This window comes from Notolabrus celidotus, unplaced genomic scaffold (assembly GCF_009762535.1).
Source record: "Notolabrus celidotus isolate fNotCel1 unplaced genomic scaffold, fNotCel1.pri scaffold_395_arrow_ctg1, whole genome shotgun sequence".
In the NCBI taxonomy this organism is placed as follows: Eukaryota; Metazoa; Chordata; class Actinopteri; order Labriformes; family Labridae; genus Notolabrus; species Notolabrus celidotus.
The window spans coordinates 2501-22500 of NW_023260213.1; the positions used below are offsets into that span (position 1 = coordinate 2501).

General features: G+C 45.8%; 3 protein-coding genes across 4 annotated transcripts in view; 1 reads left to right on the forward strand and 2 right to left on the reverse strand.

Moving 5' to 3' along the window:
* Window positions 1-1590, forward strand: part of LOC117809743 (aggrecan core protein-like) — a 2359-nt gene extending 769 nt beyond the window's left edge. Inside the window, exons 3-7 of one of the 2 annotated variants that reach the window (XM_034679217.1) lie at window positions 107-187; window positions 508-717; window positions 778-927; window positions 1084-1263; window positions 1485-1590. In XM_034679217.1, the coding sequence (XP_034535108.1) occupies window positions 107-187; window positions 508-717; window positions 778-927; window positions 1084-1173 (531 nt within the window). In that variant the 3' untranslated portion in view covers window positions 1174-1263; window positions 1485-1590. Of the gene's footprint in view, window positions 1-106; window positions 188-507; window positions 928-1083; window positions 1264-1484 lie in introns of both variants that reach the window. The other variant, XM_034679216.1, reaches the window with a different exon arrangement.
* A 3582-nt stretch (window positions 1591-5172) lies between these two features.
* LOC117809741 (nostrin-like) lies at window positions 5173-9664 on the reverse strand. The gene is made up of 3 exons (XM_034679213.1): window positions 9565-9664; window positions 9405-9448; window positions 5173-5370 (listed from the first exon to the last, which is right to left on the reverse strand). The coding sequence occupies exons 1-3, from the start codon at window positions 9629-9631 to the stop codon at window positions 5173-5175; spliced, it is 309 nt and encodes a 102-aa protein (XP_034535104.1). The 5' UTR covers window positions 9632-9664.
* Window positions 9665-11209: 1545 nt separating this feature from the next.
* Window positions 11210-20000, reverse strand: part of adhfe1 (alcohol dehydrogenase iron containing 1) — a 13879-nt gene continuing 5088 nt past the window's right edge. The window contains exons 3-14 of the mRNA XM_034679215.1: window positions 19183-19232; window positions 19000-19053; window positions 18698-18852; window positions 17804-18000; window positions 17192-17269; window positions 16763-16868; window positions 14390-14542; window positions 14212-14310; window positions 12498-12576; window positions 12154-12250; window positions 11722-11879; window positions 11210-11495 (exon numbers count right to left, since the gene is read on the reverse strand). Of these exons, the coding sequence (XP_034535106.1) occupies window positions 11412-11495; window positions 11722-11879; window positions 12154-12250; window positions 12498-12576; window positions 14212-14310; window positions 14390-14542; window positions 16763-16868; window positions 17192-17269; window positions 17804-18000; window positions 18698-18852; window positions 19000-19053; window positions 19183-19232 (1310 nt within the window). The 3' untranslated portion in view covers window positions 11210-11411. The remainder of the gene's footprint in view (window positions 11496-11721; window positions 11880-12153; window positions 12251-12497; window positions 12577-14211; window positions 14311-14389; window positions 14543-16762; window positions 16869-17191; window positions 17270-17803; window positions 18001-18697; window positions 18853-18999; window positions 19054-19182; window positions 19233-20000) is intronic.

A 20000-nucleotide genomic window follows, 5' to 3' on the forward strand; every position in this document is an offset into this window, starting at 1 on the left:
CTGGTCTCATGAGTCTGAGTCAGGGGGTGAGGGTGGAGAAGGTTCAGGTAAAGACTAAAACCCTGCAGACCAGATCCCTCTGATACCTGAACTCTGTGGGCTTCAGGGGTCAGCAGGCAGCACCATGAGGACTGTGAAGGATCCGGGGGTCGACTCCGACAGTCAGCAGTCCAGCAGCAGCTCTGAGGTCAGACACACACACACACACACACACACACACACGCACGCACACATATGAACTACACACACAAACACACACATACACACACACACCTGAACTACAGTCAATCAAAAATGGAGGGAAAACAGACAAACACAGGAAGTAAAATGTAAACCAGACACGCAGGGAGCAGAACTACAAAATAAAACAGGAAACAGAACTACAAAATAAAACAGGAAACAGAACTACAAACTAAAACAGGAACTAAAGAACACAAATACCATGGAGGGAACAAGAAGAACTCATGACAGAGACCTGATTCATCCAGACCTGTTTCTGTCTCCCAGGTGCAGGGAGAGAGTCTGCTGATCCCCATCAAGCAGGTCCAGAAGGAGTCCATCTCCATGTCCCTGATTCAGGGGGAGTCCAGCTGTCTCCAAGAGATTCAGAGAGAATCTAACCCCAACCAGCACCAGGTCCAGGGAGAGTCCATCTTGGTTCAGCAGGTCCAGGGAGAGTCCAGCTTGATTCAGCAGGTCCAGGGAGAGTCCAGCTTGGTTCAGCAGGTCCAGGGAGAGTCCAGCTTGATTCAGCAGGTCCAGGGAGAGTCCAGCTTGGTCCAGCTGGTCCAGGGAGAGTCCAGCTCTGTACCGGTCTGTGAGGAGTTGGGCTGCCTCTGGTTGGAGGGTCAGATGGAGGTGTGGTGGTGTCAGCAGGCAGTGGGTGGCTCCCCTGAGAGTCCTGCAGACAGACCGACTCCCTTTGAGGTGAGGACCCTCTGAGACCAGGACCCTTCATCACACTCTGACATCAGAGGGTTTGTTTCACTCACCGCTGGGGTGTGTGTGTGTGTGTGTGTGTGTGTGTGTGTGTGTGTGTGTGTGTGTGTGTGTGTGTGTGTGTGTGTGTGTGTGTGTGTGCAGCTGAGCAGGGAGCTGCAGGAGGTGATGTTTGGGAGAACAGACGATCAGAAGAGTCTGACTGAGCAGGCCTGGCACTACGTGGAGCCCTGATCCTCGGGCTCAGGTGGGTCTACTTGGGTCTGCTGGTCCTCCTCGGTCCCCCTGCTGATCGCCTGTTTCATGTCTTTGATCCAATCACAGGTGAGACACAGAAACCAAGGTCTGACTCTGAACACCATAATCATCATGAGCTACAGGCCGTCTTCTTCATGTTACACACACACACACACAAACACTCACACTCACTGACACACACACACACACACACACACACACACACTCACTGACACACACACACACAGTCACAGTCACCTGTCATTGTTGAGCCTCAGGTGATTGTTTTTCTGTCTGCTCTTCATCAGGTGGATCCTCCTCCTGATCCTGACGTGGCGAAGATCTGCACGCCGCTCGTTTATCAGAACTACTAAGATTTAAAGATTTTAAAGGTTTTAAGATTTAAAGATTTTATAGATTTTAAGATTTTAAAGATTTGAAGATTTTAAAGGTTTTAAGATTTTAAAGATTTTATAGATTTTAAGATTTTAAAGATTTGAAGATTTTAAAGATTTGAAGATTTTAAAGATTTGAAGATTTTAAAGATTTAAAGATTTGAAGATTTGAAAGATTTAAAGATTTGAAGATTTGAAAGATTTGAAGATTTTAAAGATTTTAAAGATTTTAAGATTTTAAAGATTTTAAGATTTTAAAGATTTTAAAGATTTGAAGATTTTAAAGATTTGAAGATTTTAAAGATTTGAAGATTTTGAAGATTTGAAGATTTTAAAGATTTAAAGATTTTAAAGATTTGAAGATTTTAAAGATTTGAAGATTTTAAAGATTTGAAGATTTTAAAGATTTAAAGATTTGAAGATTTTAAAGATTTGAAGATTTGAAGATTTTAAAGATTTGAAGATTTTAAAGATTTAAAGATTTTAAAGATTTGAAGATTTTAAAGATTTAAAGATTTGAAGATTTTAAAGATTTTAAAGATTTAATGATTTGAAGATTTGAAGATTTTAAAGATTTGAAAGATTTAAAGATTTGAAGATTTTAAAGATTTGAAGATTTGAAAGATTTGAAGATTTTAAAGATTTAAAGATTTTAAAGATTTGAAGATTTTAAAGATTTAAAGATTTGAAGATTTGAAGATTTTAAAGATTTAAAGATTTGAAGATTTGAAGATTTTAAAGATTTGAAGATTTTAAAGATTTTAAAGATTTGAAGATTTTAAAGATTTAAAGATTTGAAGATTTTAAAGATTTAAAGATTTAAAGATTTTAAAGATTTGAAGATTTTAAAGATTTAAAGATTTAAAGATTTTAAAGATTTGAAGATTTAAAGATTTAAAGATTTAAAGATTTGAAGATTTAAAGAACACTTGAGATTTAAAATCAAACTGTAAAAACTGTGTGTGTTCATTGAGGAAGTATTTTGGATGTTTGGCAGCTCGGTCTCTGGATCTGGAGAGGACTTGTTTTATTGACACTTTACCTTCAGCACTTTGGATCCTTGTTGAAGCTGAGCCTCATTAAGGGAGTCAGCTTCAGGTTGTGTTTCGGTTTGAGTGGAGTGGATGTTGTCTCTCAGCAGGATGAGTTTTATTTATTGAAATGTTTTTATGAAACTTTGAAACCAGAAAACGTTGAAATGTTTGAAGCGTCTGAAGCGTGGACTTTAGCTCCTTCTTGACTTCCTGTCTTCAGATGTGATGTGTAATAAACTCCAGACAGAAACATGAAGAGGTTTTTATTTACACAAAGTTTCAGATCTTTACGTGACCTTCAGGGACAATCAGACATTTCAGCTTTCTTCCTCCTGCTGCCTCCCTGACACGGAGGACCCCTCTGTGATCGGACAAAAAGGACTCCAAGCTCAGATCACTACAAACACAGGAGCTCAGACAAAACCTGAAGGACTTGGACTTGACCTCTGGGGCTGAGTCTTGACCTAAAGGACTTGGACTTTATCTCATGACCTCAGGAAATCAGAATGGACTTGTCTTTGGGGGGAGAAGACTTGATCTCAGGGACTCCAACCTGACCTCAGGGACCTGGACTTGGTCTCAGCGACGCTAAAGGACCTTAAAGACTCAAATAACCATACAGGACAGGAACCTAACCTGACTGGCTCCGGGTGCCCTGGACTTGTGACCCTGAATCGGCCACAGAAACACTGACGGGTGACTCTGTCTCATTCTTCTGAACTTCTCGTAGACCCGATAGAGGAACAGCAAGACCTGGGGACCTGGACAGGACTAAGAAGTCGCCCTCTGGCTGTAATTAAAGGACGTGGTCAAAGCTAAACCTGGTTACATATTGGCAGTCTGAACAAGACTCTGAGACTTGGACATGACCACGTTGACTGGGACTTGACTCTGGTAACATGGCCTCAAAGAGTCGATCTGGACCTCAGGGACCTGACACCTGAAACATGACTCGGTCCCTCAAGGACTCCTTCCATCTCGAGCGTCCCTTTAAACTTCAGAGGCACCAGACCCTCTTTAGGACTCTGCTTCCCCGTCACTGGACCAGATCTAAGGGAGTCACAAAAGAGCCACCCTGACTGGTCCTGGACCACTCCAACCCTGACATCAGATTCTGGTTTAAACTTGGGACTAGACCTCAGTCTTTGTGACTTAAACTGACCCCAGATTCTTTGTGAGGACTTCAGGGACCTGAATGTGACTTGGACATAATGTTTAGATGATCCGGAGACGACTTGTGAGACTGGTCTCAGTGACGAGAACTGAATCCTGACCGGTACCTGAGACTCTACTCTGCCACATCAGGAACTCAGAGTACACCTGAGACTGGACCTTGATGACTCGGTTTGGTCCTCATGAACCGCTACATTTAACTTGACTCGAGCTTGAACCCAGCTCTGGACCGGGACCTCAGTGACTCATACAGGACCTCAGTGGACCTGACCTGGGGGACTCGATTCAGCCTCAGCACCTTGGTTTGACTGACTCCCCTGGGATGAGACCAGAAGGACTCAAACCTGGCCTCAGCAGTCTGGACCGACGGTGCAGACCAGGTGTCCCGGCTCATGCTGAGTCTTTCTCTTTGAGGTCCAGATTCAAAAACTGAAAACCATTAAAACTAGATCCCTTGTGTCTGAGAGGCAGGACTTGTTGCAGGTCTAGTCCGGCTGGAACGCGGTGTTGAAAGAGCCCGTGTTTGGGTGGGGTTGGGGGAGGTGGGGGCAGCTCTTCCTCCTGGACTTGGCGAGGACCCGGTGGAAGAGGCTCGGGGAGCTGTGAGGAGGAGCTGCTGGACCAGAGAGCCCGTCCTGCCGGATGCTGTTTTTCCTCAGCAGCTTCGGAGTACTGCGACCACTGCAGGGAGGAGACGGCCCACATACTTCACCAACAGGACTACAGAGATCCAGGTCCAGAGTCTCCAGAACCACAGAAACTCTGACATGGAAGACTCTGAACCCGGGACTGAACAGATCTTAGAGCGGTCTGCTCTTCAGGTTTAATGATCTGACCCTGCTCTCAGAGGCCGGGCTCTCAGAGGCCGGGCTCTCAGAGGCCGGGCTCTCAGAGGCCGGGCTCTCAGAGGCCGGGCTCTCAGAGGCCGGGCTCTCAGAGGCCGGGCTCTCAGAGGCCGGGCTCTCAGAGGCCGGGCTCTCAGAGGCCGGGCTGGTGACGTGGCTGCAGTTACCTGGTGCAGCCACAGGGGGCGGCTGCTGTTGGTCCATCGGCCGGCATCGACACCCTCCTCAGAAGAGTGGGCGTGGCTGTGGATGAAGCTCCGCCCTGCAGTACAAAGACTGTTACATCACAGCTGGCTGCCAGCCAATCAGAGGACAACACTTATAACACGGAACATTCAGAGACCAATCCTGATCCTGGACCAACCTAAGACCTGAATCCTTCCCTGACCTCTTGCTCAAACATCGAGCTGCAGCAGAGTGAGATATGTTTTATGATCGTCAGAGTCCGTCAGAGTACGTCAGAGTCTTTCAGAGTACGTCAGAGTCCGTCAGAGTCCGTCAGAGTCTTTCAGAGTCCGTCAGAGTCTGTCCGAGTCTGTTTCCGGAGGTCTAAGACCTGGTTGTGAGGTGTGTGGGTACCTGCAGTGGCTCCACACAGCCTGCAGGGAAATATCCCTCACGTCCGTCTGTAAGCCGTCCAAACCACCAGGTCTCGTCCTCCTTAAACAGAACCTGGATCAGGTCTCCCTGGTTCAGGTCCAGCTCCTTCGGCCAGCGGGACCGGTACTGAAGCACAGCCACCACCACCTGCCAATCACAGGACACAGCTGCTCTTATTCTGAACCAAGACCCCCAACACCCTGAACCCTCAGGACTTCACTCTGAACCCCTGACATGATCCCAAACACTGCAGGGTCAGACCTCAGCCGGACCCGGATCCATTAGTCCTGAACCATCAGCAGACTCTTTAAGACCACGTTCAGTTCAAACCATCAGAGATCTGAAGTCATCGAGGTGTCGGACTTTCAAAGGGGGTCAACGAGAACTTTGAAAAATCTCATTGAAGCTCATCAAATATATTTAATATACCAAATATATTTAATATTAAATATAATAATTCTTTAATATAACAAATATAAAATATAACTTATAATAAATATAAAATATAACTTATAATAAATATAAAATATAACTTATAATAAATATAAAATATAACTTATAATAAATATAAAATATAACTTATAATGAATATAAAATATAACTTATAATGAATATAAAATATAATATATTTATTTAACTAAGAATAAATATTAAGTTTTTATTTGACGAGTCTCATGATCAGAGTTTTTTTTAATCGGGATAAAAATATTTTTGTTTGTTATGAAACTGAAACTCAACCAACCTGCACACCTGTGTGTGTGTGTGTGTGTGTGTGTGTATGTTTGGTGTGTGTGTTTGGTGTATGTGTGTGTGTGTGTGTGTCTCATACATCAGTGTGCCAGCTTTAATCTGCTTTAAATAGCCACTGTTCAGATTAGCAGTCTGTAAATACACGGGGGTCAGAGGTCACACTGATGTAACTCGCATTAACACACAAACCCACACACGCATTCAGACACATTTGGACACGTTTACACACACACACACACACACACACACACATACACACTACACAGCTTAGAGGGAACACAGATGGAGTGGACGCTTCATTAAGAGGACAGGTTGGATGCCAGATGATACTGCCCCCCACTCGTTGTACAGAGAACGTGTGTGTGTGTGTGTGTGTGTGTGTGTGTAGGCTCAGAGAAACGTAGGTGTGTGAAAGCCAGAGCTGTATGATCAGACTCTGTGAACCCGTCACATGGAGCTGGTCTGAGGTCAGACCCTGTTCAGGGTTTTACGGACAGTGTGTGGTCCTCCCCGTCAGGATGATCCTCTTCAGTGTGTTCTCTGAAGGTTCACCACGGTTACTTATTCTCAATGACCTCTGACCTTTTATCATCCCAGGTGGTTTGTGATCGACGCCTCAGGGAACAGATGCTAACTCTGTGCTCCTGCTGAACTCTGACATCATCAAAGACAGAACTCTGACATCATCAAAGACAGAACTCTGACATCATCAAAGACAGAATTATGACATCATCAAAGACAGAACTCTGACATCATCAAAGACAGAACTCTGACATCATCAAAGACGAACTCTGACATCATCAAAGACAGAATTATGACATCAAAGACAGAATTATGACATCATCAAAGACAGAATTATGACATCATCAAAGACATGATGTCAGAATTCTAGAACACCTGCTGTTGCTCTCCATACAGACTGTTCTTCTTGCTGACACCTGATTGGTGGAGACAGAGACCAGAACCCTTCTCAGACTACAGACAGAGACCAGAACCCTTCTCAGACTACAGTCAGAGACCAGGACCCTTCTCAGACTACAGTCAGAGACCAGGACCCTTCTCAGACTACAGAAAGAGGCCAGAACCCTTCTCAGACTACAGACAGAGACCAGAACCCTTCTCAGACTACAGACAGAGACCAGAACCCTTCTCAGACTACAGACAGAGACCAGAACCCTTCTCAGACTACAGACAGAGACCAGGACCCTTCTCAGACTATAGTCCAGACTCAGGGTACGGTCTGTATCTGTGATGTCCCGCTCCCTCTCTTCCATCAATGCAGATCAGAGTCTAGCATCTGGACACACAACGACTCAGATTAAGGCCCCTTAAATCTCTCTGAAGTCAGACCGAGCAGCGTCCCCCTGAACCTGTCCCCGCTGAGCTGTGAGACCATCCTGTCTGTGGGACATCTGTATGAGTCTGAAGAGAAGGGACTAAAGACCTCAAACTGTGGGACAGGAACGGAACCAGGTCTGAACAAACTCCACTCAAACATCTGTTCAGTTCATTTTCCCTTCAAGAAGACCTGTTAGACACGCCCACTTATTCTGTATCGACCAATCAGAGAGGACCTATTCAATGTAACAAAGACACACAGCAACAACGAGACACAGCAACAAGGAGACAGCAACGAGACACAACAAGGAGACACAACAACAAGGAGACACAGCAACAATGAGACACAGCAACAAGGAGACACAACAACAAGGAGACACAGCAACAACGAGACATAACGAGACACAGCAACAAGAAGACAGCAACAACGAGACACAGCAAGGAGACACAACAACAAGGAGACACAGCAACAACGAGACACAGCAACAACGAGACACAGCAACAACGAGACAGCAACAACGAGACACAACAAGGAGACACAACAACAAGGAGACACAGCAACAACGAGACACAGCAACAAGGAGACACAGCAACAAGGAGACAGCAACAACGAGACACAACAACGAGACACAGCAACAACGAGACACAGCAACAACGAGACACAGCAACAAGGAGACAGCAACAACGAGACACAACAACAACGAGACACAGCAACAACAACAATGAGGCACAGCAACAAAGAGACACAACAACAACAACAAGGAGACACAGCAACAACAACATTGAGGCACAGCAACAAGGAGACACAACAACAACAACAAGGAGACACAGCAACAACAACGAGACACAGCAACAAGGAGACACAACAACAACAACAAGGAGACACAGCAACAACAACAAGGAGACACAGCAACAAGGAGACACAACAACAACAACAAGGAGACACAGCGACAACGAGACACAACAAGGAGAAACAACAACAACAATGAGACACAGCAAACAAAGCATGGATCTGTAAGGAAAAAACGTCCTTACTTATTTTTGTGCATTGCCTTTACACTGCTTGGCAGTATCTGAACCAAAATTGACTTGAAGCTCTTTGTTCCTCTCACTGATCTTGTTTCCTCTTGTCTAGATCTTTGCTTGTGTTGTTCTTGTTCTCGTATGTACGTCGCTTTGGATAAAAGCGTCTGATAAATGACATTATAACATTGTAACATTGTAACATTATAACATTATAACATTATAACATTGTAAAATGTAACATTGTAACATTGTAAAATGTAACATTGTAACATTGTAACATTGTAAAATGTAACATTATAACATTATAACATTGTAACATTGTAAAATGTAACATTGTAACATTATAACATTGTAACATTGTAAAATGTAACATTGTAACATTGTAAAATGTAACATTGTAACATTATAACATTGTAACATTGTAAAATGTAACATTGTAACATTATAACATTATAACATTGTAACATTGTAAAATGTAACATTATAACATTATAACATTGTAACATTATAACATTGTAACATTATAACATTGTAACATCTGAGTCTTCAGGTCTACTCTGTGACGCTCAGCCTGTTGCTCTGTTTGTGCTCCCTCGCTAGTTGTTTGTTTACGTTGTGCAGCGTGTGTTGTTGTGTAGGTGTGTTGTTGTAGTTGTGTTGCTGTGTAGTTGTGTTGCTGTGTAGTTGTGTAGTTGTGTTGCTGTGTAGTTGTGTTGTTGTGTAGGTGTGTAGTTGTGTTGCTGTGTAGTTGTGTTGCTGTGTAGTTGTGTAGTTGTGTTGCTGTGTTGCTGTGTAGTTGTGTTGTTGTGTAGTTGTGTAGTTGTGTAGTTGTGTTGCTGTGTAGTTGTGTTGCTGTGTAGTTGTGTTATTGTGTTGTTGTGTTGTTTTGTTGTTTCTTTGCTGAAGTTAAAGTTTGATTCTGGCTCAGTAACGATCCCATCAAACACGCAGATTCAGGTTCAGGCTCAGATTCAGGTTCAGGTTCAGGCTCAGGTTCAGGTTCAGGTTCAGGTTCAGGTTCAGGTTCAGGTTAGTAAGGAGGTCCAAAGTGAAGGAAGTCTCTTTACCTTCTCGGCCTCCACATGTCTGGTCCTGGTCCTGGTCCTGGTCACTGAGACACAAACGCACCGAGCATCAGGAGCTGACCCTCAGGACCAACACAGGTTATTGATCACAGTGTGTGTGTGTGTGTGTGTGTGTGTGTGTGTGTGTGTGTGTGTGTGTTACCTTGTGGGGAGAAGACGGTGGTATAAACCTCAAACTGTTCATCGGTCTGTTTGTAGATCTGCTGCATGCTGCTCTCTGTCTCACACACACTCTCTGTCTCACACACACTCTCTGTCTCACACACACTCTGAGCTTAAATACACTCCGTCACTAATCCTGCAGTGAGTGTGTGTGTGTCTGTAACACACACACACACTCACGGAGGATGTCAGGTGTCCTCTCTGCCTCTGCTCTGAGGTTTGGTCTCTCTGATGTTTATGACCATGTTCAGAGGGTCAGGGTGTGTTTACACGTTTATCTATAAACAACAACATGCAGAGCTCCCCCTGCTGGCTGTCTGCAGTATAGCTCATGAGCCCCGCCTCCTCCAAGTTAACAGATGGGACATGGGTCATAAGCCCCGCCTCCTCCATGTTAACAGATGGGACATGGGTCATAAGCCCCGCCTCCTCCATGTTAACAGATGGGTCATAAGCCCCGCCTCCTCCATGTTAACAGATGGGACATGGGTCATAAGCCCCGCCTCCTCCATGTTAACAGATGGGTCATAAGCCCCGCCTCCTCCATGTTAACAGATGGGACATGGGTCAAAGTGTAAAATGTTTGTAAACATGTTTCAGTGGTTATAGTTCTCATCATGCTGATCATGTCTCTGTGTTCATGTTTCTGTTTACTTTGAATTATTAGTGATGATATAAAAAGAGGGGGCGTGGCTTCATGATGGACAGCTGTGTTGTCCAATGAGGTTCCTGCAGCGTTGTGTGCTCCGGATCATCAGAGGAGAGGAGGAACACTGAGAGGAAACGTAACAAACACCAACGCAGGAGTCACTGAACCTCAGGCTCCACCAGCTGATCTCTGTTACCAAGGCAACGTGTGGGCACCCGTGACTCAGCCAGGTATTTTGACCTCACTTCTTACAATGAGAGGAGACGGAGGAGTGTCGTCCACATGGAACACAGAGCTCCACTGACTCCTCTCCTCCTTCCTTCAGGGGGTTCAGGTCTCTGAGCTCAGGGGGTTCAGGTCTCTGAACTCAGGGGGTTCAGGTCTCTGAGCTCAGGGGGTTCAGGTCTCTGAGCTCAGGGGGTTCAGGTCTCTGAGCTCAGGGGGTTCAGGTCTCTGAGCTCAGGGGGTTCAGGTCTCTGATCTCAGGTGAGTCCGGACAGGTGAGCTCAGGTTCCATGAGTCATGTGTAACACAGGTGAGCTCAGGTGTGTGTGACTGTGCTCTGTGGTGCGTTCAGGGTCACTCTGTTCTTAGCTCGTTTGCTGATCTCAGGGTTAAACCCGTTAAACACGGTCAGATCAGCTTTATATAACGACTGATCCTGGATCAGATTAAACTGGATTTAAACCAGAGACGAGCTGTTCTCAGAAACACACACGAATATATAAAACACACACACACACACACACACACACACCACAGAAGCCTGATTCTGGACTCTGTTGTTCAGGTTCAGAATGAAGACTGCAGCTGGTTCGGGTTCTTCATGAGCACTAGAACATCTGATTAGCACACCTTCTTTCTATTACCAGCCATGAGGAGCTCAGGCCTCAGACCGGTCTACAGGTCTTCCTCTAGCCCCTCTCAGACCGGGCTGGTGGACCCTTCAGTGTTTGAATAAAACCAAGAGCAGGCGTTGAAGCTTTCAGCCGGCTTTAATGCTGCGAGCGGTACAAAGGTTCACACGTTACATTCATGGTTAGAAACACACGGCACTGAGGTGAGCAGCTCCAGGAAAGAGCAGCGGGAGAAACAGCTCCATCTAGTGGCTGTTAGAGGAACTGCAGCTCCACACAGAGCAGACCTGAGATCAGTTCAAGGACACGGGCTCAGCGTGTTCAGTAGAGCTTCATGGAGGCTTCAAACAGGTGGCTCAGGTCCTCCTCAGTGTGCTCTCTGGGGGACAGTTTAGTCACTCGCTCCTGGAAACACACACACACACACACACACACACACACACACACACCAAGGTGAAAACCCTTCACTCCCCTGAATGACCCGTGTTCATGATTTGATAAACTTGGTGGAGGATCTGAAGGTCGTCCTTAATATGTTCTTATGACCTCTGACCTCTGACCTCTCCGTGTTAAACGTTTCACCCTGAGGATCACAGAGAGACCGTCGTCATGACGTCAGGTAAGAACTCACCTGAGGAATGGTTCCTTTGACCAGCGCCGGGATGTCATCTTTACTGTACCCCACAGCTCCCAGACCGTCCTCCACCTTCAGGTCATACAGGAAGTGACGCAGAGTGTCGGCCAGGACCGCTCCTGCATCCTCCCGCTTCACCTGACGGATATCTGCACCTGAACACATCACAGAGGGTCTGTTAGTGTCCCTGAACACATCACAGAGGGTCTGTTAGTGTCCCTGAACACATCACAGAGGGTCTGTTAGTGTCCCTGAACACATCACAGAGGGTCTGTTAGTGTCCCTGAACGCATCACAGAGGGTCTGTTAGTGTCCCTGTTGTTGTTTCTGTGATGTATTGTGCTGCTGATCATGTGACTGTGTTGTTGTCGTTGTGGTTGTTGTTGTTGTTGTTGTCGTGGTGACAGATTGTGATGTGCTCACTCATACCCATGATCTCTGCGGCCTCCAGGTGGCGTTCAGGGCACATTGGGGCAGTGAAGTTGAAGACAGCTGGAGACGTGAGGACCACCGAGAGACCATGAGGCTGAGGACGGGGACACACACACACACACACACACACACACACACACACACACACACACACACACACACACACAGGTTTGTTTTTCAGTACTTCAGAGGACCCTTACTTACAGAAAAACTCTAACTCTGAACCTGATCCAGACCGGATCCTTACACCTTTCCATCCCTGAATGTAGCGAGACTGAACACCCTGTAGTCCTCTGAACTCTCTGAGCATAAAGGTTTATAAAAACACTCTCCTCACTCACCACCAGGGCGTGATCCACGCTGTAACCCTTAGCCGAGTGAGTCTTCACGTTCCCAGCGATCGGATAAGACATCCCATGACTGCAGAGAGAGAGAGAGAGAGTTTATTTTAACATCTATAACCACAGACTCTATAACCCTCTGTGTGTTTGTAAACAGACTCTATAACCCTCTGTGTGTTTGTAAACAGACTCTATAACCCTCTGTGTGTTTGTAAACAGACTCTATAACTCTCTGTGTGTTTGTAAACAGACTCTATAACCCTCTGTGTGTTTGTAAACAGACTCTATAACTCTCTGTGTGTGTTTGTAAACAGACTCTATAACCCTCTGTGTGTTTGTAAACAGACTCTATAACCCTCTGTGTGTTTGTAAACAGACTCTATAACCCTCTGTGTGTTTGTAAACAGACTCTATAACCCTCTGTGTGTTTGTAAACAGACTCTATAACCCTCTGTGTGTTTGTAAACAGACTCTATAACCCTCTGTGTGTTTGTAAACAGACTCTATAACCCTCTGTGTGTTTGTAAACAGACTCTATAACCCTCTGTGTGTTTGTAAACAGACTCTATAACTCTCTGTGTGTTTGTAAACAGACTCTATAACTCTCTGTGTGTTTGTGAACAGACTCTATAACTCTCTGTGTGTGTTTGTAAACAGACTCTATAACTCTCTGTGTGTTTGTAAACAGACTCTATAACTCTCTCTGTGTGTTTGTAAACAGACTCTATAACTCTCTCTGTGTGTTTGTAAACAGACTCTATAACTCTCTGTGTGTTTGTAAACAGACTCTATAACTCTCTGTGTGTGTTTGTAAACAGACTCTATAACTCTCTGTGTGTTTGTAAACAGACTCTATAACTCTCTCTGTGTGTTTGTAAACAGACTCTATAACTCTCTCTGTGTGTTTGTAAACAGACTCTATAACCCTCTGTGTGTTTGTAAACAGACTCTATAACTCTCTGTGTGTGTTTGTAAACAGACTCTATAACCCACTGTGTGTTTGTAAACAGACTCTATAACTCTCTGTGTGTTTGTAAACAGACTCTATAACCCTCTGTGTGTTTGTAAACAGACTCTATAACCCTCTGTGTGTTTTTAAACAGACTCTATAACTCTCTGTGTGTTTGTAAACAGACTCTATAACCCACTGTGTGTTTGTAAACAGACTCTATAACTCTCTGTGTGTGTTTGTAAACAGACTCTATAACTCTCTCTGTGTGTTTGTAAACAGACTCTATAACCCTCTGTGTGTGTTTGTAAACAGACTCTATAACCCTCTGTGTGTTTGTAAACAGACTCTATAACTCTCTGTGTGTGTTTGTAAACAGACTCTATAACTCTCTGTGTGTTTGTAAACAGACTCTATAACTCTCTGTGTGTGTTTGTAAACAGACTCTATAACTCTCTCTGTGTGTTTGTAAACAGACTCTATAACCCTCTGTGTGTGTTTGTAAACAGACTCTATAACTCTCTGTGTGTTTGTAAACAGACTCTATAACTCTCTGTGTGTTTGTAAACAGACTCTATAACCCACTGTGTGTTTGTAAACAGACTCTATAACTCTCTGTGTGTTTGTAAACAGACTCTATAACTCTCTGTGTGTTTGTAAACAGACTCTATAACCCTCTGTGTGTTTGTAAACAGACTCTATAACTCTCTGTGTGTTTGTAAACAGACTCTATAACTCTCTGTGTGTTTGTAAACAGCTCCTCACCACAGGTGGACTCCGGCGTTCCCAAAGCCGATCCCAGCGAACACGCTGGCCAGGTGCATGCTGGACCGGGCCTCCACGTCCTCGGGGTCACGCACCGCTCTGTCAACAAACAAACAATCCATCAATAAATCAATAAACACATGGATTAGTCCGACAATACACCTTTATTTAAACTCACCGCTTCATGTACTTGGCGACCACGTTAAGGGCGTGGCGGGACCAGACGTCACTGATAGGGTTGCTGCCCTGGTAGGCGGGGCGGTTGATGGGGTTGGGGGGGCTGGGACTCCTCTGGTTGTAGGGCAGGGCGGTGTACGACTCGAGAGCGTGACTGAGGAAATGAAACATAAACACATGTTATATAAATATATGTTTATACGACAAATACAACCTCTTCCTGGACACGCTGTGACCTCACAGCTCATGTTGTGATCTCTTCCTGGACACGCTGTGACCTCACAGCTCATGTTTTGATCTCTTCCTGGACACGGTGTGACCTCACAGCTCATGTTTTGATCTCTTCCTGGACACGGTGTGACCTCACAGCTCATGTTTTGATCTCTTCCTGGACACTCTGTGACCTCACAGCTCATGTTGTGATCTCTTCCTGGACACGCTGTGACCTCACAGCTCATGTTGTGATCTCTTCCTGGACACACTGTGACCTCACAGCTCATGTTGTGATCTCTTCCTGGACACGCTGTGACCTCACAGCTCATGTTGTGATCTCTTCCTGGACACGGTGTGACCTCACAGCTCATGTTGTGATCTCTTCCTGGACACACTGTGACCTCACAGCTCATGTTGTGATCTCTTCCTGGACACGGTGTGACCTCACAGCTCATGTTGTGATCTCTTCCTGGACACACTGTGACCTCACAGCTCATGTTGTGATCTCTTCCTGGACACACTGTGACCTCACAGCTCATGTTGTGGTCTCTTCCTGGACACGGTGTGACCTCACAGCTCATGTTGTGGTCTCTTCCTGGACACGGTGTGACCTCACAGCTCATGTTGTGATCTCTTCCTGGACACGGTGTGACCTCACAGCTCATGTTGTGATCTCTTCCTGGACACGGTGTGACCTCACAGCTCATGTTGTGGTCTCTTCCTGGACACGGTGTGACCTCACAGCTCATGTTGTGGTCTCTTCCTGGACACGGTGTGACCTGCTGGTTTTGAATGTTTATCTGTGCGCCTGTTTGAAGAGGAGCTCAGGTGTGTGTGTCGCTCAGGTGTGAGTGTCGTTGAGGTGTGAGTGTCGCTCAGGTGTGTGTGTTAGTTTGGACGGTGTGTGTTAGAGATGAAGTGACCCTGACTGAAAGGATCTCAAACATGGCCGCTCGTGCCCCGGGACGTTCAGAGAGTAAAGGATGGTTCACATGTTTACTCCTTTGCTCCGTTTGGACCCTTAACCTGAAGTGTCCTTCTCTCCTAAAATCATTAACACAGCGTCCACATGTCCCCGCCTCACTAACGTTCCCTCTGAGGCCTCACTGCAGAGCTGCATGTGGGTGAGAGGTTAAGGAGGGGGAGAGGTCAGAGGTCAGGGCTGCTGCACGTGTCCTGCTTCAGACAGAGACAGACAGCAGGCTGTGTAAGAACACACTGTTCATGTACAGTGTTATATCACAGAGTCTCTCCTGGCCTCACTCCTCAGACTCTGCTCTCTACCTGTGAGACTGTCCCTCAGCAGGAACCTGGACAGGTACACCTTCACCTGGAGGGGACACTGTGGACCAAACCACGAGATTGACAGGCAGACAGGCAGACAAACAGGCAGGCAGACAGACAGGCAGGCAGACAGACAGACAGACAGACAGACAGACAGGCAGGCAGGCAGGCAGACAGACAGACAGAAAGGCAGGCAGGCAGACAGACAGACAGGCAGGCAGGCAGACAGACAGACAGACAGACAGACAGACAGGCAGACAGACAGGCAGGCAGACAGGCAGGCAGGCAGACAGACAGGCAGACAGACAGACAAACAGACAGGCAGGCAGGCAGGCAGACAGACAGACAGGCAGGCAGGCAGACAGGCAGGCAGGCAGGCAGACAGACAGACAGAGAGACAGACAGGCAGGCAGGCAGACAGACAGACAGACAGACAGGCAGGCAGGCACACAGACAGACAGGCAGGGGGACAGACAGGCAGACAGACAGACAGGGGGACAGGGGGACAGACAGGCAGGGGAACAGACAGACAGACAGACAGACAGACAGACAGGCAGGGGGACAGACAGACAGACAGGCAGGCAGGGGGACAGACAGACAGACAGGCAGGGGAACAGACAGACAGGCAGGGGAACAGACAGACAGGCAGGGGAACAGACAGACAGGCAGACAGACAGACAGACAGACAGACAGACAGGCAGGCAGGGGGACAGACAGACAGACAGGCAGGGGGACAGACAGACAGACACACAGGCAGGGGGACAGACAGACACACAGGCAGGGGAACAGACAGACAGACAGGCAGGGGGACAGACAAACAGACAGACAGACAGACAGACAGACAGACAGACAGGCAGGGGGACAGAGATGGACTAACCAGAGCACGTCAAAGCCGCTGTTGGCGGCGACTCTCTCGGGCATGCTCAGTGTGTGCAGGGGGTCCACGATGCCCAGCATGGGTCTGATGGCTCTGCTGGCGATACCTGAACACAGACAACCAATAACAGCTCAGACTGACTCTGATGTCATCATCACTATAGACTGACAGTCAAGACTGAGTCCCCAAAAACTGCAGTTCCTCCAGAGTCCACTAGAGTGTGTCTCCTGCAGTGAGTCAGTCCCCCATAGAGTCCCCATGTTAAAAACAGTTTGGGTATCTATAGCTCATTTCTGTCGTCATGACGACTGTACGGCTGAATTTATAAACACCTGTTGACAGCAGGTGAAGGGTTAAAGGGGCGTGGCCTCTTTGACTGACAGGTGGGAGAGGTCTGATTGGTCATGTGTCTCTGAACCTCATGCTTACCTGTTTTGGCTTTCAGAGGCTCGTAGTCAAAGATGGCGACCCCGGTGGTCTCGCTGCCCGTCCCGGCAGTCGTAGGAACTGAAGGGAACAAACAAGACAGAACATGTGACTAAGACCGTGACCTTTGACCTCTGTGATCTTTACAGTCTGAGGGACCTTGAGCTGCATCTTAAAGATAAGACAAGAGAAGAAGAGAGAGGTTAACACGTCAGCATCACTCTGGACTAAAGATGAGATTATAATCCTGGTTCAGGTCCATCAGAGTGCCGGCTCCTATTTCATCTGGTCTGAGGATTGGAAGGTTTTGATTGGACAAATAAAGACCATAAACAAACCTACTGTACACAAACAAGTTTAAACACTTCCCCTGGTGTTTGTTTATTTCATGCAGGAAGTAAACAACAACAAAGAAGCAGAGTTAAACAGAACGTTAATGAACAAATAAAAATATTAAAAAAGACTGATGGAATTTATTTCTGTACTTTTAATATTTTAATCTCATTGTTTTTCTATTATAATATAAGGTTATATTTATAATAATGTTCTATTATTAGTGTTAAGAATATTAATAATAGTATTATAAGTGTTAATATTATTTTTGATATCTCTTACCTGCGATGAGCGGCTTCACTGCTCCTGTGATCGGCTTTCCTTTCCCGATCGGAGCGTTCACGAAGTCCAGGAAGTCGGCGTCGGGGTGACTGGCGTACAGATTGGCCGCCTTACAGGTGTCAATCACTGATCCCCCGCCCACCGCCACAAACACATCAAACGAGTCTCTCTTAGCAAACTCTATCGCTTCTTTAAAACTGAGAGAGAGAGAGAGAGAGAGAGAGAGAGAGACAGAGATAATCAGGGTCTCACCTGGTGTCAGAGTCTCACCTGGTGTCAGGGTCTCACCTGGTGTCAGAGTCTCACCTGGTGTCAGAGTCTCACCTGGTGTCAGGGTCTCACCTGGTGTCAGAGTCTCACCTGGTGTCAGAGTCTCACCTGGTGTCAGTGTCAGGGTCTCACCTGGTGTCAGGGTCTCACCTGGTGTCAGAGTCTCACCTGGTGTCAGGGTCTCACCTGGTGTCAGGGTCTCACCTGGTGTCAGGGTCTCACCTGGTGTCAGGGTCTCACCTGGTGTCAGAGTCTCACCTGGTGTCAGAGTCTCACCTGGTGTGAGGGTCTCACCTGGTGTCAGGGTCTCACCTGGTGTCAGGGTTTCACCTGGTGTCAGGGTCTCACGTGGTGTCAGGGTTTCACCTGGTGTCAGGGTCTCACCTGGTGTCAGGGTCTCACCTGGTGTCAGGGTCTCACCTGGTGTCAGTGTCAGGGTCTCACCTGGTGTCAGGGTCTCACCTGGTGTCAGGGTCTCACCTGGTGTCAGGGTCTCACCTGGTGTCAGAGTCTCACCTGGTGTCAGGGTCTTACCTGGTGTCAGGGTCTCACCTGGTGTCAGGGTCTCACCTGGTGTCAGGGTTTCACCTGGTGTCAGAGTCCCCCCTGGTGTCAGAGTCTCACCTGGTGTCAGTTGGCTCCACCCGGACGTTGTCAAAGACTTTGTACTTGACCCCGTTCTTGGCCAGGGACTCGAGGACGGCCTTCATGGGGGGCAGGAGAGACAGGTTCTTGTCGGTCATGAGGCAGACGTTCTTAGCTCCGAGGTTCTGCAGGTCCTGCAGGAGAACCGGAGAATGTCCCCCTTAATAAGGTAGATCTTTCACACAGACTCAGGTGAGATAAACAACATGGAGGACTCCAGCTATGAGGTCATGATGATGATGATGATGATGATGATGATGATGAAGATTAAGTCTGGTTACCATGCCGATCTCTCGGCTGACTCCCTCTCCGTAGCGGATGTTGGAGCTCGCCATCTGAAGACGAACAAAGGAGAAGTTTCAAACTCAAGAAATAAAAAGAAAGTAAAAATTAAAAATTCAAATTCAAATAAAATGAAATACTAAGAAATAAAAACATTTCAAACACGGTTTAGTGTGAGTCACCTCGAAGGCGTAGTCCGTCTTCCTCACGGTGCAGGTCGCCGCCCCCGCACCTGCAGGTAAAACCAAACAACCAGGTGACACGGCGAACAGCTGATTACACCTGAGTCTGAATGAACCGCCATCACTGACCTGATCACATGATCACATGATCACATGATCATTATCACTATCATTATCATTATCATTATCACTATCATTATCACTATCATTATCACTATCATTATCACTATAATTATCACTATCATTATCACTATCATTATCAATATCATTATCAATATCACTATCATTATCACTATCATTATCACTATAATTATCACTATCATTATCACTATCATTATCAATATCATTATCATTATCATTATCAATATCATTATCACTATCATTATCATTATCACTATCAATATCACTATCATTATCACTATCATTATCACTATCATTATCACTATCATTATCAAATCATTATCACTATCATTATCACTATCATTATCACTATTACTATCATTATCACTATCATTATCACTATCATTATCATTATCACTATCATTATCACTATCATTATCACTATCATTATCACTATAATTATCACTATCATTATCATTATCACTATCATTATCATTATCACTATCATTATCAATATCATTATCATTATCACTATCAATATCACTATCATTATCACTATCATTATCATTATCACTATCAATATCACTATCATTATCATTATCACTATCATTATCACTATCATTATCAATATCATTATCACTATCATTATCACTATCATTATCACTATCATTATCACTATCACTATCATTATCACTATC